Source organism: Suricata suricatta, chromosome 5 (genome assembly GCF_006229205.1).
Source record: "Suricata suricatta isolate VVHF042 chromosome 5, meerkat_22Aug2017_6uvM2_HiC, whole genome shotgun sequence".
NCBI classification, from domain to species: domain Eukaryota; kingdom Metazoa; phylum Chordata; class Mammalia; order Carnivora; family Herpestidae; genus Suricata; species Suricata suricatta.
The window spans coordinates 153,968,029-153,985,934 of record NC_043704.1 but is presented as its reverse complement, the minus strand read 5'-3'; the positions used below and the strand labels follow the sequence as shown (position 1 = coordinate 153,985,934).

Here is a 17,906-nt window from a genome sequence, read left to right as displayed (position 1 = left end):
TCTCTCTCTCTCCCCTCCCACCCACTGGCGCTCTGTCTCTCTCTCAAAAATAAGTAAACATTAAAAAATAATTTTAAATAAAGGAGGACTATGCAGACATAAGGGAGAACAGGAGAGGGGCACCCCTGTGAGAGAGGCGTTCCCTGCAGAAAGTCCTGAGTGGTGGGAACTGAAGGCAGTTAGCGTCCTCCACACGTGAGTGTTCACACAACCTTCAGGTGGAGTGAATCAGCCTTCCCCCGGATTCCTCTGTCAGAACGCGTGCTGTGATAGTGAAATTTGAACAAGAGGTTGAATGCCATTGCTTCTGGCTACAGTTGTGTTTCTTCAAGAAAAAAACTGAAAGACAATTTTAATAAATGTTTCCCTTTGTGCCTCCCCTGGCCCCGAGGAAGAACACGAACACTTTAACCTTCTAAGCCAAGAAGGAGATTCCCTCTCACAATGACCTCCCTGGCCAGCCTCCCGGGCCCAGCGTCCGTCCAGGGGCAGTGGGATCGAGGTGAAGGAAATTCACAGCAGCTGCAGTACCGTATTGTGCATCCTTCAGAACTGCTCCCCGGCTGTGGCCTCTCCTTCCCATCATCAAGCAGCCCCGCCCCCTGACCTACCGGCGCTCAGGCCAGGGGGCTCCAGCCTGGGTCCACATCCCTTAGTGATCCGTGCGTCGGGTCCGTGGGGCTTGTGAACTTGGAGAGGAAAACAAGTCTGTATTTTCACTAGCTCCCAGCTGAAATGTAGTGCTTCATTCGATTATGAACACAGACCACAAAGCAGAGGAATATGAGCAGGACCCGTGACTGTTTTCCCATCAAGTGACAATGTTGCAGATCTTTCAAAGCATCGTTTGCCCCCATCCCTACTTCGCAAGGGGCTGGTGGTTACTGGACCCACCGCCTGATCTCATGACTTAACGTTATAAAAGAAAGAACACACGTTACTCAACCACACATTTTAAAATATAATTATCATGATATTTTTGTAGGATTGGTATCTCGGTCATCTGACTTTTCACTTTATGCGTTTGAAAACATCGTTGTGAGAAGGGCACTGTTCAGTAGACCACCGAGAGTCTCTGGTGCCATTAAAACCCCTCTCCAGAAGTTTCTCCTGGTTGTAGAAGACACGTATTTTTTGCTTTGCTCACTGGAGTAGAGAGACGATCTTTATTGTAATTCCCACAACTGGGACTTCATCATAAAGCTCTTGTCACGTTCTGGCTCTCTTTTTTGTAATGTAGGACCAAACTTGGAAGCCACTGGAGAAAGCGTTTCCCCGAGTCTCTGGCTGCCAGGGTTTGTCATGTACTGGTGATAAAGAAGGGCTCCTTGTTCCTAGTTTATGAAAGACACAGGTAACTTCCCGTCAGAGCTTTGATGAGCCCTGGAGATGAGGGCTTCGGGCCCAGAGCGGGGAAACTGAGCTCGGGGTGAATGAGGCAGCTGGCCGTGGGCAGATGGCCACGTCCGCGGTGGTGGGCGTGCCGGGTCGGCTGTGTGTCCCTGTGCCGGCCCTCGGGGAGATCCAGAGGACCAGGTGGGCAGAGCCGTCCTCTCCTTGTTCCCGGGGCTGCTCACCTCCCAGCAAAAGTGGTTCCGAATCCCAGGAGGCTTGTAATTTTAACACGTTTTATTGTCTGTGACCATTTATGTCTCCCGTTTGCTTCTTGAGCTCGAAGCAAGGAAAAATTACCTCCACGACCGCCTGACTTGTCGAAGGACCACAGTGGCCCTGCTGACTGGGCTCTCGTGAGTGGTCCGGCCTGCGAGCCTCTGTGAAATACGGTTAGTTTCTTCCATCTTGCGTGTGTGGTGGCCCGGCTGGAGAGCAGCTTATGCGTGTGGAGGGGCCAAGCCCCGCATCGCTGCCCGCGTCCTGGCTCATGACGTCAGACCGCTGAGCCGCCTGCAGATATGGGGAATTCCTCCGTGCCCTCCCCCCCCCCATATCCTTTGTCTGTAATCCAGTTGTTGCAGTGAGTGGACCTGATTTGTTCCAGATGTCCTAAGATTTAGTGATTCCAGAAACTTCTGAAGTAAAGGCTGATGAGGATTTGAATTCCTCTGTTAGCTGAGAACCAGCGGTTCTTTCCCAGCTAAACAGATGGGGCAGGGGGAGGGCGGCCCTCTGGCTGCTGTGTTTGCCTTGTTGGCCAAGAATGACCATTGAGGCGGACACTGATTCTGCCCCTACGTGAGTTGTTAAATGAGCCAGATCTGGGGCCAGATTGATGCTCGCAAAGTCAGCGAGGATATAGGCGTGCTTGTTTTCTTGAAGACCGCACATTTATGTTCATTATCTGAATGCTGCTAGGGAAACTGCTGTTTTGGCTCACGGCACCTTGGTAAATGCTTTTCTCTCACTTTATGAGCACAAAGCTGGCCCAGGTGGGTACATCTAAGGGAGATAGAGGGATTTCTGGCTTCGTATAAGTGGATTTCAAACCAGAAACTCAGTCCCGGGAATCATTTTGGTGACCCTTTGTGAACTCTAATTGCCGTGCCTTCCAGGTGCCTCATGCTCTCTCCCTGGAGTTAATAGCCATATGGATCTGTTTTGCATGATTAGAAGGGGTTTATAAGGCCTGGTGAGATGTGAAGCACGTCTCAAACTGTATGGCGTGATAACCCACTTTTGGAGACGTTTAAAACCTACATCCAGCCATCCAGTGCGCTCTGTTTAAGGGCGGCGTTTCTGTGGAGGCAGCATTTGCGAGTATAAACCGTATGGCTGTTAAAGCTACTTGAGGTTATGGATTTAAAACAAAAGAAGAAATTGAGGTAGACAGTTGCCGTGTGGATTTTTTTTAAGTGTGTATGAAAGCAGACTCGTCCAGACAGATCCTGCTCGGGGTCTGGGACCGGCCACGTGAGCACCTCCGCCAGGGGTGAGCAGAAGTCTCTGGTGTGTGTCCCGGGGGGCCAGAGGCAGGACAGCTGGAGGAGAGGCTGCGCGGGGGGCTGGGGAGGTCCACAGGCACCTGAGCGGCCATTTGCGGCCAGAGGTGGCGCCTAGTTTTAAAGCAAAATGTGTGGTAGGCTGTGAAGGGAACGGACCTTGAGCACGCCGCTGAGGGACTGGTTCAGGTCTGAGGCTGTCTCCGCAGGGCGCTGCCTCGGTCTCTGCGGGGCCAGCTCTGGGGTGAGCGCAGGATGACACTAAGAATCCGGCAGAAGTCACAACTCCTAGCGCTCTAGATTATATTAAAATGTAAAGCAAGATAAGATTTGATTTAGTAAATATATTTGGAATTGCACCTTTTTGACACATATACTCTTTGGATAGTTCTTGGTGCCTTTTTTTGGTTTGTTTTTTGCAAAAAAATAATTTTACCCAAACAAGAAGCTTTTTTTTTTTTTTTGGTGCTCTTCCAATCTGGCCCCAGATCTGCCTCCTGAATATTTGCCTTAACAGCTACAGCCTTATAAATCAGGAAACTTTGGCGATGTTTTATAGCAGTGAAAATTGGTATTTGGATCCTAAATACCTTATCAATGAGGTCTACAGGAAAACAAAGGAATAGGCAGTCACTAACTCTAGGAGGCCAGCAAGACAAAAGGATTTCCCATCCCTGGAGGAAGGAAGTTCAGAGCTGATACTGGAACATTCCATGAAGATTGACTCCTTTGTAGTTCATTGCTATCCTTCCGGGTTTCCTTAGCCAGAGTTTGGTCACGTGAGCACGCCCGCCTGGGGAAGGGCAGCTTCTCCAGCCACTGCAAGCCGAGGGAGGGTCCGGAGCCTGAAAACCCAGTGCTTACATGCAGAATTTGGTGAGGGTATTTGTCCTGGAACCTTACCCGGAAAGGCTGGACTTGGCCCCTTTCTTCTTTGGAGACGCAGAAATGTTGGGGCTTCGCGAATGCTGTTGGGTCTGGGTCACGAATTTCTATGTAGAGGAGCTGCCGGTGTCCCTGGGGAGAGGCCTCCGCTCTTGCTCTGTGCGCGCCACCGCTGGTGTTCGCGAACTCAGCGGGCTTTGGAGCACCCCTCAGGAGTAGCCGCGGCCTTGACTGTACAAGGCCTCGGCCCCTGCGGCTGAACAGAGGCTGGGACGCCAGCACCGCAGTGACAGTCCCGGGCAACATGATGTGAACAGTGCTGGCCTTGGACGTGTCAGCGTCCGGCCCCCCAGGCTGGGAAGCAGCCCTGCAGGGACGGGCTCGGAAGTGTATGTCTGCTGTCACCTAGACCTCATCGGATGGGTGGCTGGCCATTCTCTCCAGAGTGGATGGCACCAGGGTAGCTCAGGAATCACACCCCTCAGATTTAGCAAGGACGGTGTCGTGTGTCCTACTTTAATGTGCACTGCTTCAGGGCAGAGCAGTGTTCCAAAGAGTTAACGTTTAGAGAATCAGCTATTTACCCTCCAGACCAGTTGCCGGGGGACCAGTGCGGCGCCCCTGCTGTGACCCGTGCTCACCCGTGCCCACTGGGCAGGCCCCAGAGGGCTGGAGCCCAGCGGAGGCCGCGGCACCTGAGGTGGGTCCTTGTAACAGTTGCTCAAGAAGGGAGGTGAGCAGGGTATTCTCGGGGGAGGGGTGGGCTTTCTCCAGGCCTTGTGTCCTTCCAGACGGTCAGGAGTGAGAGGACTGACTGAGCTGATCTGCCAGCCACAGGCCTCGCTCGCCAGTCAGGACCCCACAGCAGGCCCCGCGGGACCGCCCTGCCGCGTGTTGGCCGCGCTGCCCAGCAGGTGCACTGGAGGCGCCCGGACACGGGCTCTCCCAACCGCAGGGCTGACCGGGCTCACGTGTGAACACCTCCCTCCCCTCACAGTTGGGACCTGCGGGGGTGCACATTCTGTAAGCCCCAGAAACCCCAGCAAGGCGAAGCTGCGGTGCCCACGGAGGCGGCAGACTTGATGTCACATCCATTCTGGGTGGTCTGCCCCTCCGCATCTCCCTCCGTCTTGTCCCCACTGCTGTTTCCTGGGACCACCTCAGGTATATGTGACTTTTGCTCAGGGTCTGCTTCTGACCGAGCTGGGCCACGCCGCTCCCGATGCCAGGGCCACGTGCCGGCCTCCTTGGCGCCCACCCCGGCCCGCATGACCAGGGAGGCCCGCCCACGCCGTGGACAATGGGGGGCAGTTGTCCCCACCTGGGAGAAACTCAGAACTGCTCTGGGGGGGGGGGGGGAAGCATGTGGGACGCTCTTTCTTTTTTGGCACTTCGTCATATTTATTACAGCATTTTATAAACAAGTGACTTGCAGGAGCTAAATATTATCAGTTTTATTTTTTAAATCATTTTATTTTTACCCAGGTGTACTTTCTTTTCCCAAAACTCTACTTCATAGGTAACACGAACAAATAGGTACCACTGAAGATAAATCATAAATCAACCATATTGTTAAAAGTAAAATACACAGGGGCACCTGGGGGCTCAGTCGGCTGAGCGTCCGACTTCGGCTCAGGTCATGATCTCACAGTTCGTGGCTTCAATCCCCCGTTGGGCTCTGTGCTGACAGCTCAGAGCCTGGAGCCTGCTTCGGATTCTGTGTCTCCCTCTCTCACTGCCCTTCCTCTGCTTGTGTTCTGTCTCTCGCAACAACAAATAAACATTAAAAAAATTCTTTTAAGTAAAATACATAGAATGTACTGAAAGTCTAGGATAGTCCTGACCAGTAGACATCATGGGAGGCCACGTATGCTATTTAAAATTTTCTGAGAGCCACACTGAAGAATTCAAGTGAAACAAATGGATGGGATAAAGGTGTTAACATATTTAAAAAATCATTTAAGCATGTAATTAATATGAAACTGACGGTTGAGGTGCTTACATCCTTTTTTATTGTATTGTACTGTCTTAGAAATTTGATGTGAGTTTTATACCTAGTTCACAGCTGCCGCATTTCAAGTGCTCAGAAGCCACACGTGACCAGTGGCTCCGGTGTGGGACAGCACAGGCTCAGAACACCTACTCCAGAGTGGCCGCACCCAGTACGCACGGGGACTCAGGTCATCCTACACCAGCCGCCATCAGTCACTGGCCGAGAGCTGCTACAGGGCCGTCAGGGACTTAGTCTTTGGCACTCTGCTGGCCCACAGCTAAAGATGGCGGTGCTGGCAGAGGGCACCGCAGTGTGCCAGGGCTGCGTGGGAGGACCCCAGGGGACCGGGGAGGGCCGCCTACGGCCAATAGACTAGAGCACTTTCACCTTGGTGCCTTTTGATTCATTAACTAAGTACTTGCCACACTGTCTGCCTCTGCCGACGCAAGATCACGTGATTAGGTTAAGTGGTCCAGCGGATCAACCCCAAACAGTGACAGTCGAGGGGCCTCTGGGTGCCTCGTCCTTGTTCTCCGTGCCTCTCACTTACCTTCCTGTCCAGGGTGTCCTTGTCTTGCTCCTTTCCGTGTTATTTCTGGAGTCACGTCCATCCTTTTATCTGTTGTTTATTTCCCTCCATGTCTGAAAACGACTTCCTGTTTCCACCCATGTGCTCCTCATTCTTTAAGACCTGGCTCAGTTCCTGCCTCTCTCAGGAACTTCTTACGATGACTTCAGTCATGCAGTGAGAATTCTTTTTGCACCTTCTTCTGCCCCTGATTTTTGGCGTGACGCCTCTTCTCAGCGTTGAGGTCTATGTCCGTCATGTTGCAATCAGTTTGTTGGGTACCTTTGCACATATCCCTTCTAGGAAGACTTCAGATGAGCAAACATAAACACATCAGTGCTTTGATGGTTTTTTTTCATGTTTGTGATTTTAAGCACTTATAGATGAAAAACATCTTGATCGTTGTCAACAAAGTGCCAAGAAGGAGGTTGCCCACAGAGGTGGTGAGGGCATTGAGGATCATTTCCAATTCCAAGGAGACTGTCAGGAGGAAAGTAAGCACGCCAGCTAGCTCTGTGAAGACATGGCACTTCCCAGTATTCTAATATTCTAAATGCTAACAAGGCATGCACGATTTCATTTCTCGTCTTATTGTAGCCAAATAAGCTTCATGTGCATTTTAGTCTGCTTACTTGCACTTTTCTGTGCTTTAGAAGCACTGGGAGCAGAGGGAGGAACACCAGCCCTCCCGTGGGAGTTGGGAGGGCTGCCTGGCTTCGCCACTGTCTGCCGAGCGGCCACCGGGACGCGGTTCACGCTCTGGCCTCTGTCTGCAAAATGATGACCCCATCCTGCTGTCAAATTCCATTTCTGACTTTACGATGTCTGCCCCTTTGTGAGAGTAGGAAGCCTCGTCTGTGATTGTAAATTTCAGTGGCTGTGATTTATATCCATGCTTTTACGGCACATTGTTGAGCGTATCTGTGATTTGTAGGAATGCTGCCCCCAAGTTGGACATTTCTCCTATGGGATATTATGATCTGCTTCCCAGAGTCCTTCTTAATGGGATTTCCGTGAGAGGAGAAACTAAGCATTCCGTGTGTGTGTGTGTGTGTTTGTGTCTGTCCGTCTGTCTGTGTAACCAAGCTTAGCACCAGTTTTGCTGGCAGAGCCATCAAGCCATTGCTGGTTTGCCTCCTCAGTAATACCTCGCCAAATACCCCACACTCTCCCCTCCCCTCACTGCCCTTGAAGAATCCCTCGTACTCTCACAGCATCGGGGACCTCCTAGGAATGTTCTGGGTCAGCGCTTCACACAGGTTGATGTCAACTTACGTCGTACGTGTTTGCCTCCTCCATTTGACTGAGAAGTCCTTGGGGTCTGGGACCCGTGCCTGGTGCCTGAGTGGAGGAGACGGCCTAAGAAAGAGAACGGATGCGTGGACAGATGACTAGGAGGACGGGAGGGAAGAGTGAAGGCAGGAGGAAGAAGTGGCTGGCCTGGGCTGTCCTCTCCTGTCATCCTAGCTGTCATTATCCTCAAGTAGAGTTGTGGGTGGCGAGTACAAGTTTGTAAGCCTCAAATGCAGTTGACTAGAATGCACTGGACTAGCTCCTGCATTAGCATCCTTCACTCAGGCTACATTGACGCTAGCAGCAAAAGAAAACGAAAGTGTTACATTTGATGGAGGGTAGATTATAACCACAAGTATGTAAATAAGGTCTCAGCTTTGATCTTGAAGACTTAAGGGAAGTCTAAAATGATCCAGTGGATAATTACTTATTAAACACCCTTAAGCTGCTTTGGCTTCTTCCTTTAAAACTACCTGTATAAAATTGTGTGATGGTAGAGGGGAAAGAACTGACCTCAGTGGCCTTAGTCATTCAGTATAGGATGACTGATGTGGAAATGTGTTGCATTTACACGAAAGGGAATTTGGAATGGTATGCACTTTTTTTTTTTTAAGTAGGCTCCATGCCCAACACGGGGTTCCAACTCAAGACCCTGAGATTAAGTGTCACGTGGCACTCACTCTTAACGTACGGTGATGAGTGAGGTCAGAGAACAGGCTCCTCAGTGGCCCTTGGGCGCCGCCCAGCTGCCGAGATGGCCGCGGTGACAGCACACCCACGCTAAACCTAAACATAAGCCCAGCAGGTGCTGTACGATGCATTAGAGACGTCACACTTGGCATTTTCCGTGACGGATGAGCGGTGTATCTCCACTGGGCTGCATATGTGCTGTAAGACAGGCTGTATGGGAGCCGTGCGGTTTGTAGCGTATGTTGACTCTCAGTAATGCATTCCGTGTAAGAACACACCAGTGCTTGGTGCACAGAGTAACAGGACTCATTTAAAAGACTGTACGAACAAATTAGAACTAATGGGAAAATTTCTCAGGGAATAACATTTCCTGACAGTAAGAAAGGTGGTTCTTTAGTGACTAAGCACCCACGGGGTGTTTGGCGAAACCCTTGTGCCGGCCCGCCTCCCTCCTTCGGTCCTGGCAGCGAGCTTGGCCTTCGTGGGGTTCCGCTCTTGTTAGACGTCCTTACAAGACATTTCTTGCCAAAGCCCTTCCAGCTGAGATGGAGTTCCTGTGAGAGCTGTGACTCGGACGACCTTCACATCGAAGGAGGCTGGGCACTAGTGCCAGCCCAGCCCCTCCCTGATGCTGTGCCCGTGACCAAAGTGGGTCCCCTCCGGGGTAGAGGGGGCTCATCGTCAACTGTGAAATACAGAGACTGAGCTGGTGAGCGGTTGTGGGGATCGGGGGCACGTTCACTCATTCATCCACTCCGTGAGGGCTCACTGGACGGCTGCTGTGTGCCAGGCACCAGTCTGTCACTAGGGGTTCACTGATGCCCAAAACCAGACCCAGAGGGGGCTTAGATTTTAATAGGGAAGACATGTTTGTTAATCAAACAGCCACCCAAATAAAGGTGTCATCCCACCTTGGTAAGCGCTGGGAAGGGTTGGCGGCGCACGCGGGGCCGGAGGGGTTTATCACAGGGACTTTTATTTCCCCCCAGGAGGGAGATCGGAAGGGGCTTACAATGGAGGGGGGCCTTGAAGGCCCAGGTGCTGTGTTCAAAGCCCAGCCCAGCTCCTCGGCCAGCCCCCTTATCTCTGCTTTTCGATTTCCTCGCTTCTAAAAACAGGACTCACGTCAGGAACCGCTGGCGGGGCTGCGAGCGTTCAGAAAGATGGCCCGTTTCAAAGCACCCGGCCCCAGGCGGGTGACATTTCATTCCACTTCTAAGAATAGCTTTGGAAGCAGAGCCGGCTGTTTTATACACGGGTTTTCAGCTGTGGAGAGAGAGCAAAACCAGCTTTCAGGCGCCCCTTTTTACAGAAGTCTGAGTTCACATTCCACCCCGGACGGCGCCTGGCTTCCCTTCATCATGGAGCCATGTTAGCAGCGCTTGACTTTGGAGGCCCGGGAACAACCTCACTGGTCTGATTAAGTGACAGAGGCCCCGGCTCTGGGGGCTGGAGTCGGTGAGGCCTCCCGGGCCTGGTCTCTTGCCATTTGCACGTGAGGAAAGCAGGCTGATCACAAACAACAAAACCAGAACGAGGAGGCAGCGCCCTGCGCCCACGGTTCTGTGCTTTTCTGTGTTGTCTCTCTCTGTTCCGTGTGGAAACTCCGGATACTTTCTGAGGTGGGCTGCCCGTGAGCGGGCAGGCACTTCCTTCTCGAGAGAACGCAAGCTCACGGCCCCCTCAGGACTCCTCAAGACCTGAGGAGTACTTCTGTAATCTCACAAAAGCAAACAGGAGGCCAGAAATAACCCATCCATTTTTAAAAATGAAAGTGGCCAACAATAATAAATCCTTGCCACAATAGCTTCAGGTCAGGGTCTTCATGTATTGGAGGCCATTCAAGAATTTGAAGCTTTTTTTCTAAGTTAATTTTTCACATCTTGTTTGCATCCTTAGAGCTCTTGCTTCCAGAAGCAAGGCCCATCCGATCTCTTGGTGCAAATGTGATTCTTGCTGACGCGCCAGGCCTGCGGGCAAGGGAGGCCTTGCCTTCACGGACGGGTAATGAGGATTGCTCCCCACATTACAGCCCCCTGAGATTCTGGATGTTTCTCTCCTCTTTCATGCTATGTTCACTGTATTAATGGTTACAGATAGCAGTAAACATGTGCTGGCTACGCAGGAACGGGATTTATTGGAAGGATAAGGGCCAGTTCAGAGCAGGGGCAGGAAGCCTGCGGAACCACTGTGGACGGAAACAGGGGCGATAAGTCTTAGCCCAGGAGGCCCCCCCGCGCTCTCAGCCCCTCAGACACCACCTCAGACGATCTCTGAGGGCCTGGTGTCTGAGAACCCCTCAACAGCCACGGCCCCGGCGGGGAGCATCTGCGCATCCCGAGGCCGCATGGCCGCGCGTGGTCAGACGCCCACACTTCAGCGATCAAGAAGGGGGGTGGCTGCTGAGCAGCCAAATGTACCAACTGTCCATTACACAAACCCACACAAGCTTAATCACGTTGTCCCTTAACTGGTTGGCCAGGGACGAGGGCAACTGGAGTGAGTTTACGTTGTCCGCAGCGCGCGTCCCCTAACAGTCACCCACCTCGGGCGCATCTGCATCCCCGTGTCGTCATCCCACTGACGGCCCGCTCACTCCCTGCCTTGCCCGCGCTCCCACTTCCCTCCTTTGTGCCACTCAGACGTTCCCCTCCTCTCCTTCCCCGTCTTTGACCCGACTTCTGGTGCAGTGCAAAATGGAAGCAATCACAAAGGAGCCTCCACACTGTTTCTACCATGTGTCCGCGAATGCACCTGTGCCATGGGCTCCAGTTTGTCACCTGGGCCATCCAGCAATTGTGCATCCTTCCCCTGACCGTGCAAATACGCTATGATAATTTCCACTTGAAAAAACAAACAATTCCCTTGAGTCCACTCCCCACCCCAGCTCTCACCCCATCTCTGCTCCCTGTTACAGAACAACAACTCCAAGTAGTTGGGTGCCCTCACAGCTTTCATTCGTCCTGCTTCTCCATCTCTTAAACCAATTCCAGCTTTCATCCCTATCACTCTGTATGTTTGCTGCTTCATGTATGTTTTCTGTTTCCCTGAAGCCACAAGAAGGCAAGAACTCTGTTCACTGTTCTTTCTTCTAGTACAGAGAGTAGTAGTACTTGGCATTTAGTAGGTGCTCAAAAGTACTTGAATGAATATATGACCAAATTCCATGTGTATAATTTTCTGAGTTTGATGTGAGCCCCAGAAAAGCCCAGTGAGTTAGGCTGTTAGATGAGGAAACTGAGGCCCATGGGAGTTAACTGGTTACCCAAGGATGCACGGCCAGTCCATGAGTTTCCTGGCACTTGTGGTCCGGACTCCGGGGGAGTTTCCGCCCTGAACCCTCAGCTACCCTCTGATGCCCCATGTGATACTGTGCAAGCTTCAGGGCATTCATTGCTGTGTGTGTTTCACTGCAGCACTGATGAGAAAACCCCGTATCTAGCTTTGGGAGCTGTGAAGAATATCTCCCTAAACATCTCCATCGCCAACCTTGGGGACGACGCCTATGACGCCAATGTGTCCTTCAACGTTTCCCGGGAGCTCTTCTTCATCAACATGTGGCAGAAGGTAAGGAAGGCGCCCCGAAAGTGAGCCTTTGCTCTGTCTGGTGCGTTATCTGAGTTTCATCCTGCAAAACCTGTTTCATTACATGGAGTATCGTTTGGAACTCAGGGAATTTTTTCCTCCTGGGCTTCGGTGTGTGGGTCCAGCCAGAGAAGAAACTGTAAATGCCTACAGGGTGTTGGGGCAGTATCCATGTCTCACATCGTCCCCCGTCCATTTTCTCTGTGGAACCCTACCCCTGCTGCTTTATGTCTGGCTGCTTGTCCGAACACTCTCATGTTCTAGAGAGTTCCAGTTTTGTATCAGTAGTTGGGAGGACCGAGATAAGAAATGAGGATGGCTCACTGCTTGTTATCACCACCGGTGCACTTGATGTTTCCCATTAAAGGGTCACGTATGTCAGCCTAAGCTTTGGCATGTTTATTTATGATAATACTTGAGTGAATTGAGGAAATTAAATTACTTTCAGGAATTGAGTACATTTTTCGGCAGGAATTAATTTATCTGAATGAATTGAAGTTTAAGTAGAGTGACTCAGAAAGGACAAAGGAGTTGGTATTCTCTCCTGTCCTGTAACCCAACTCCGCGAACCCCATGGGGAGACGGAAGGGCGAGTCTCCACAGAGCAGGAGTGACGGGGCTCGGGCGGGCCTCACCCTGCCCGGTGGTCACCCCGACTCTTGACAGCAGTGTTGAAGGCGCTTCCTGTAGCTTTCCCAAGTGTTTGCAGCACGGACCTGCAGCACCTTGATGTCTGTGCTCAACGGAACCAGAATCACTTTCCGAGGAACAGTTGTGCCGTGTCCACAGGTGAGCACTGGGCGCACCTTCGGGCCGCGGGGAAATCTCCTCAGACACAGATCCCGGCAAGCCCACCAGTTTTGACAGGATTACACCAACCTTGCCCAGCTTAGGCGCGACTGAAGGCTGCGGAGAGATCCGTAGTGATGCCGCTCCGGAGCTGTACGAGAGGTCATCTCAGATCTCTGCGGCCTCACAGCCTGGAGGGGCGCCAGGGTTGGGAAGGTCCCAGAAGCAATCAGGAAGGACTGTGAGAAGGGCTCATGTCCCATCTATCCTCTTACCCTAGAGCGTCCTGGTTTAAGCCCAGTCAGGAGAGAACCAAGTGTCTCTAGGGTTCTCGTGTGTCTCTGGCTCTGCCAGAGTCTCTTTCACAGGATTCCCCGTGCCTGGTGATGTGCCAGCTTCTTGTAGGGGGTGTGGGGGCGGGGCTCCGTCAAGGGCAGATCTGTAAGCTCCTCGCTCTGGTAACGGAGAGGATGTGGTTGATGTGCTTGGTCACTAGGTCATCACGTTGCAGATTCCTCTTGCTTAGGACCCACTGGAGAGGTTTCTCTCCGGTCTCAGAAATAAGAATGGCTGTGCTTTCCCCGAGTCCTTTGGCTTATTTTTGCCTATACACACGGTCACCCTGGGACCGAGCTCAGTTCTCTCTGTTGTCTGCTGGAAAGTTGAGAGCCGGCCCCCCTCTGTCAGTGTATAGGATTTGGTAGTGTTATTTCATAAATATATAGCTTCCTAGATCTTACTTTACCTCCCTTCATCATAGGTTTCCTTTTAGTGTGGAGACTACATAATGTTCTGTCGTCAAGTATTCTATGGATTACCCTCAAATTCCTCTTATGTGGATATTTCATTCCGTTTTTTTCTTTTTAATACTGTGATGAGGGGCACTGGGGAGGCTCAGTCAATTAAGCATCTGGCTCTTGATTTCGGCTCAGGTCATGATCTCACAGCCCCGTGTCAGGCTCTGTGCTGAGCATGGAGCCTGCTTGGGATTCCCTCTCCTCCTCTCTCCCTCTCTCTCTCTGCCCCAACCCTGCTCGTGTGCATACATGTGCGCGCTCTCTCAAAATACATATTTTTTAAAGAAAATTGTGAAACAACACTGTCATAAATGTCTTCCGCAGAGATTGCTCTGAACAAATGACTTCTCGTTAGTCTTGTAACTCTTTGGGGGATGGGACAGAGCAGTGATTGGCCACCTACTATATACCAGGGGTTTCTCCTGCATTTCCCACTCCCTCCTTACTGTGGGGGGTGTGGGCGCATCTGCCATGTTGGCGGAATGCTGCAGGAGAGAAGTGAGGGAGGCAGGATGAGGCAGGGAGAGGGCTGAGTATGGGGGTGCTGTTGTAAAATGTGGCCTCGGTCGAATGACAGGGTGGAAAGAGGTGGAGGAATGCCCGGGAGCATCAGTCACTCAGCAGAATCGTCCTCCTCGAAGTGGCAGGAGAGCGTCATCCAACCAGGGAGGGCGCGAGTCGCCCCCAGGCGTTCGGGAGGAGGGGCGGGGACAGTGTCCTGGGAGGGCCATAGGTTTGCCATTATCACTTTTATCTCTTTTCTGTTGAATCTCTTTGGCACAGGGAGCCCTAGTTTCAGTTTGGCAGAGTTGACAGGGCTTCAGGGACTCTTCCGGATGTGGGCACGTTGGCGTGCGGAAGGCGGCAGGGCACAGATCCGTCACGTAGCTGCCATGGGGCGGGACCAGGTAGGACAGGAAGGTGGCCCTCCGTGTGGTAGCAGAAGGTGAAGAAACAGCAGCTCCTCTCCCGGGGCCACGCAGCACGTGGAGATGGAAATGGCACCACTCAGTCCAGAGCAGGATTCTCACAGCACCCGGATGGGTGGTAAAGAGGCACCCAGAGAGCCCGCCCACCCTGCGTAGACCAAACAGACCCGGCATGGGCCCTACAGAAAGATCCTACCACATAAACTGAGGAGGGTGTAACTCAGGATCCAGAGGGAAAGCATACCCTTTAGAAAGCTTACTAATGGAAAACAAAAGTAAATTTTACAGAGCACCCACTTTTGTTCTTGATGAAATTCAAGAAAATATGAGCACAGCAAAAAAAGCAGTGAGTAGAGGGATAAACTGAGTTGAACAAGTAATGAACTGAGAGGCAAATGAAAGTAAAGGTTGTGGATGGGATGAGGCCATACAGTGAAACCCGGAATCAGTGGCGGAGCGAGAACGTGTGCTAATCAGGGAAGAGCAGAGCTAGCAGTGTGGAGACCTGACTCGTTGTGCCGGGCCTATTTGAGGTGGGAATTCAGAGGGAAAAGAAAAACGAAGCAGCGAAGCAGGATGCAGTGAAAACCACACATGTGGAAGGTGGAGACTAGCGAGTCAGCCAAGAGCAGAAGGTCCAGAACGCCTGGAATGAAGACTTGAGTACACACCACGGAAGGGTCTCCAGTCCCCCGAGTGGGGTCTGCAAATACCAGGCAAAAATACCGACAACGCTTTAGTGCCGACACACAGCTTCAGGAGATTTTTTAACTTCTAAAATGTGTAAAAGATGCTACTGATACCTAACAGAAAACAAAGAAACCAATGTTCCATGGACTTCTGTAACAGTCTTAAAAAATCAGAAGTTCTTGTCAATTAAGAATTCTATACCCAGTCAACTTGCACTCCATCGTGAAAGCAAAATGAAGCCATCCTTGAATATGTGAAAATGTATAAAGTCTATTAACTCTCCTAGTTTGGATGTCCCCCAAAGCAGACTCTAACACAATGATGTAGGTACAAGTATTTTATTTAGAGAGAGAAAGAGTGTACAGGGGCACCTGGGTGGCTGAGTCCCTTAAAAACCTCTGACTTTGGCTCAGGTCGTGATCTCACAGTTCCTAAGTTCAGTTCAAGCCCCACGTGGACCTCCATGCTGACAGCTCAGAGCCTGGAACCTGCTCCAGATTCTGTGTCTCCCTCTCTTTCTGCCCCTCCCTGACTCATGCACACACGTGCTTTCTCTCTCTCTCTCCCTCTCCCCCAACTGTCTTTCAAAAAATAAATAAGCATTTAAAAAAAAAAAGAGCATGCAAGCAGGGGAGAGGGACAGAGGGGGAGAGAGAGAGAAAGGAGGGGGAGAGAAAAAGAGAGAATCTTAAGGGTCCATGCTCTTTGCAGAGCCCGACATTGGGCTCGATCCCACAACCTTGGGATTGTGACCAGAGCCAAAACCAAGAGTCAGATGCTCAACTGACTGAGCCCCTCAGGCACCCCAAATTTTCTCCACCAACCCATGCCACTCATCCACGGAAAACCACTGCAAGGGCATTAACTCCTTGGCACTTCAGCCTCCTCTGGCTCTGAGCCGCACTCCCTTGGGTGGGCGCACACTCCCAGCAGTGAGACCTTGGAAGCCGCTGGCCTGGAGGGCACGGGCTTCAGGTGCCCAACCCTCTGGTTGGCTCTAGGGAATGTGCAGAAGGCAGCATCTGCTTCACTGCCCGTTAAAGCTCTGTAAGCGTGAAGCTCTTCCTGAGAAATAGGATACTTCCAGATAAAGCACTCCAGAATATAATCGTGGGATAAAGCGTTGAGGCCAAAGCAATGTGGAAGTAAGCAGAAACAAGTTTTGCAAGCATGGAAAACAGTAAGCAAGGGTGAAAACAATCATTGCCCCAGTGAAGACATAATTGGAAGAATTAACTGAAGAAATAAGACTGGGGTATCAGTTGTAGCATACAAATTGGAGAAGAAACTTAATCTCCTCACTGTTCCTGGTTCACATTCTTCGGAAGGAGTGCGGACCCCTCAGCTGTTGGTGAGAGGCCCCTCCGAGCCACTGCCGCCGGGCTCCCTCTTCCCCGGCCTCCGTGGTCCCCAGCTCCACACACACACTTGAATCTGGCTACAGTTCAGTCCTGAAGCTGCCCTTAGTCTGGAATCCCTCCACCTCCATTTTCTGTCATGAGCTGCCCTGCCCTCAGCTCCCCGCCCAGACACCTCCCCAGAGTGGGCGGCTCTCTTTCCTCCGAAGCCACAATGCCCCTCGTGGTCTCCAGTCTTCTCTGCCTTCACCCCGTGAGTGATGTGTTCGTTCCTGAGACTGAACAGAACATCTCCCCTAAGATGGACTCTTCCATCTTCTGTAACGCAGCCCTGCTTTCAAAGATTCACCTGGTTCCTAGTGGTCAAGGAAGGGGTGCTGCTAACGGTGCGGGATGCGCGCTGGGTACCCATCCGCTGACTCTTCTCTCGCCTGAGGCTAACCTGAAGCGGGACTCTATGAAGCGGGACTCGCTGTGCTGGTGGCCGCTGGCTGGCAGGTGCGGGCCGGCCGGGGGGCAGCCAACAGTGGTCACAGTGGCCGGCTGAGGAGCAGCATGGGGGACCTCACGGGGATGGCGAGGGGCACAGAGGGGATGAGCGGTACAGAGGGATGGAGACGTGCCTTTGGAGCACGTCTGCAGCACGCAGCCCCAGGGTCACATCCGGGCTCAATTCTGCGTGAGTGGCACCCTCAGAGCACCAGTCCACAGACCACATGAGCAGTGTGCGCTGGCGGCATGCGGTGTGTGGCCTGGGGTTGTGCAGCGTGTAACCTGGGGTCAAGATGAAGCTGAATTTTAATCTCCCACCGAGATGCCACTCGGCACAGGCTTTGGCTCTTGCTCCATGAGACAGGAATGCATTTGTTCTGACAGCAGTAAGTGCCTACTGAGTGCCAGGGACTGTGCCATCTGCTAGGGGACTCAAAGACGAGTAAGGTCTGGTCCCTGCTCCCAAAGAACTCCGGCCTGACAGGGTGCGAGCGGCGTCAGTGAAGCCTGGCGCCGGCCACCGTTCAGAGATGACCCTGAGCCCCCAGAGCAGCGCTGGGGGAGGCGGGCGGGCCTCGGAGAACCTGTGCCAGCTGGTGCCGCCATGGCAGGGCTGGGCCAGAGGGTGGTGAAGGAGGGAGGGCGGAGGATGAGGGCCGGGAGCGACCAGGTGAGGTGGAAGGAGCCTGCCCTTGGGTCTGAGGGCGAGCGGCATTCCTAGCGGCGGGGCTAGCGCTGGATGTTTTAGGGATGCAGGTGCCTGCCGTCGTGTGCTGACGCTGCTTGTCCTTGGGGCTCCTGCACCCAGGAATCTTCATGGGACCCTACATGCAGAGGCAAAGAGGAGGCGGGGTTCAGGATGGCATCTTCACGGCACTGACTGTCATGGCCCCCCTGGGGACACACGGACAGGGACAGTCGTAAGCTTTAAGATAGTGCA

The 17,906-nt window shown here is 52.3% G+C and overlaps 1 protein-coding gene across 1 annotated transcript in view; it reads left to right on the top strand.

Annotated features, from left to right (window-relative positions):
• ITGA9 (integrin subunit alpha 9) overlaps positions 1-17,906 on the top strand; it is a gene marked incomplete at its 5' end in the record, with an annotated part of 310,114 nt that overhangs the window by 187,720 nt on the left and 104,488 nt on the right. The window contains one exon of the mRNA XM_029938793.1: positions 11,743-11,893. Coding sequence (XP_029794653.1) covers positions 11,743-11,893 — 151 coding nt within the window. The remainder of the gene's footprint in view (positions 1-11,742; positions 11,894-17,906) is intronic.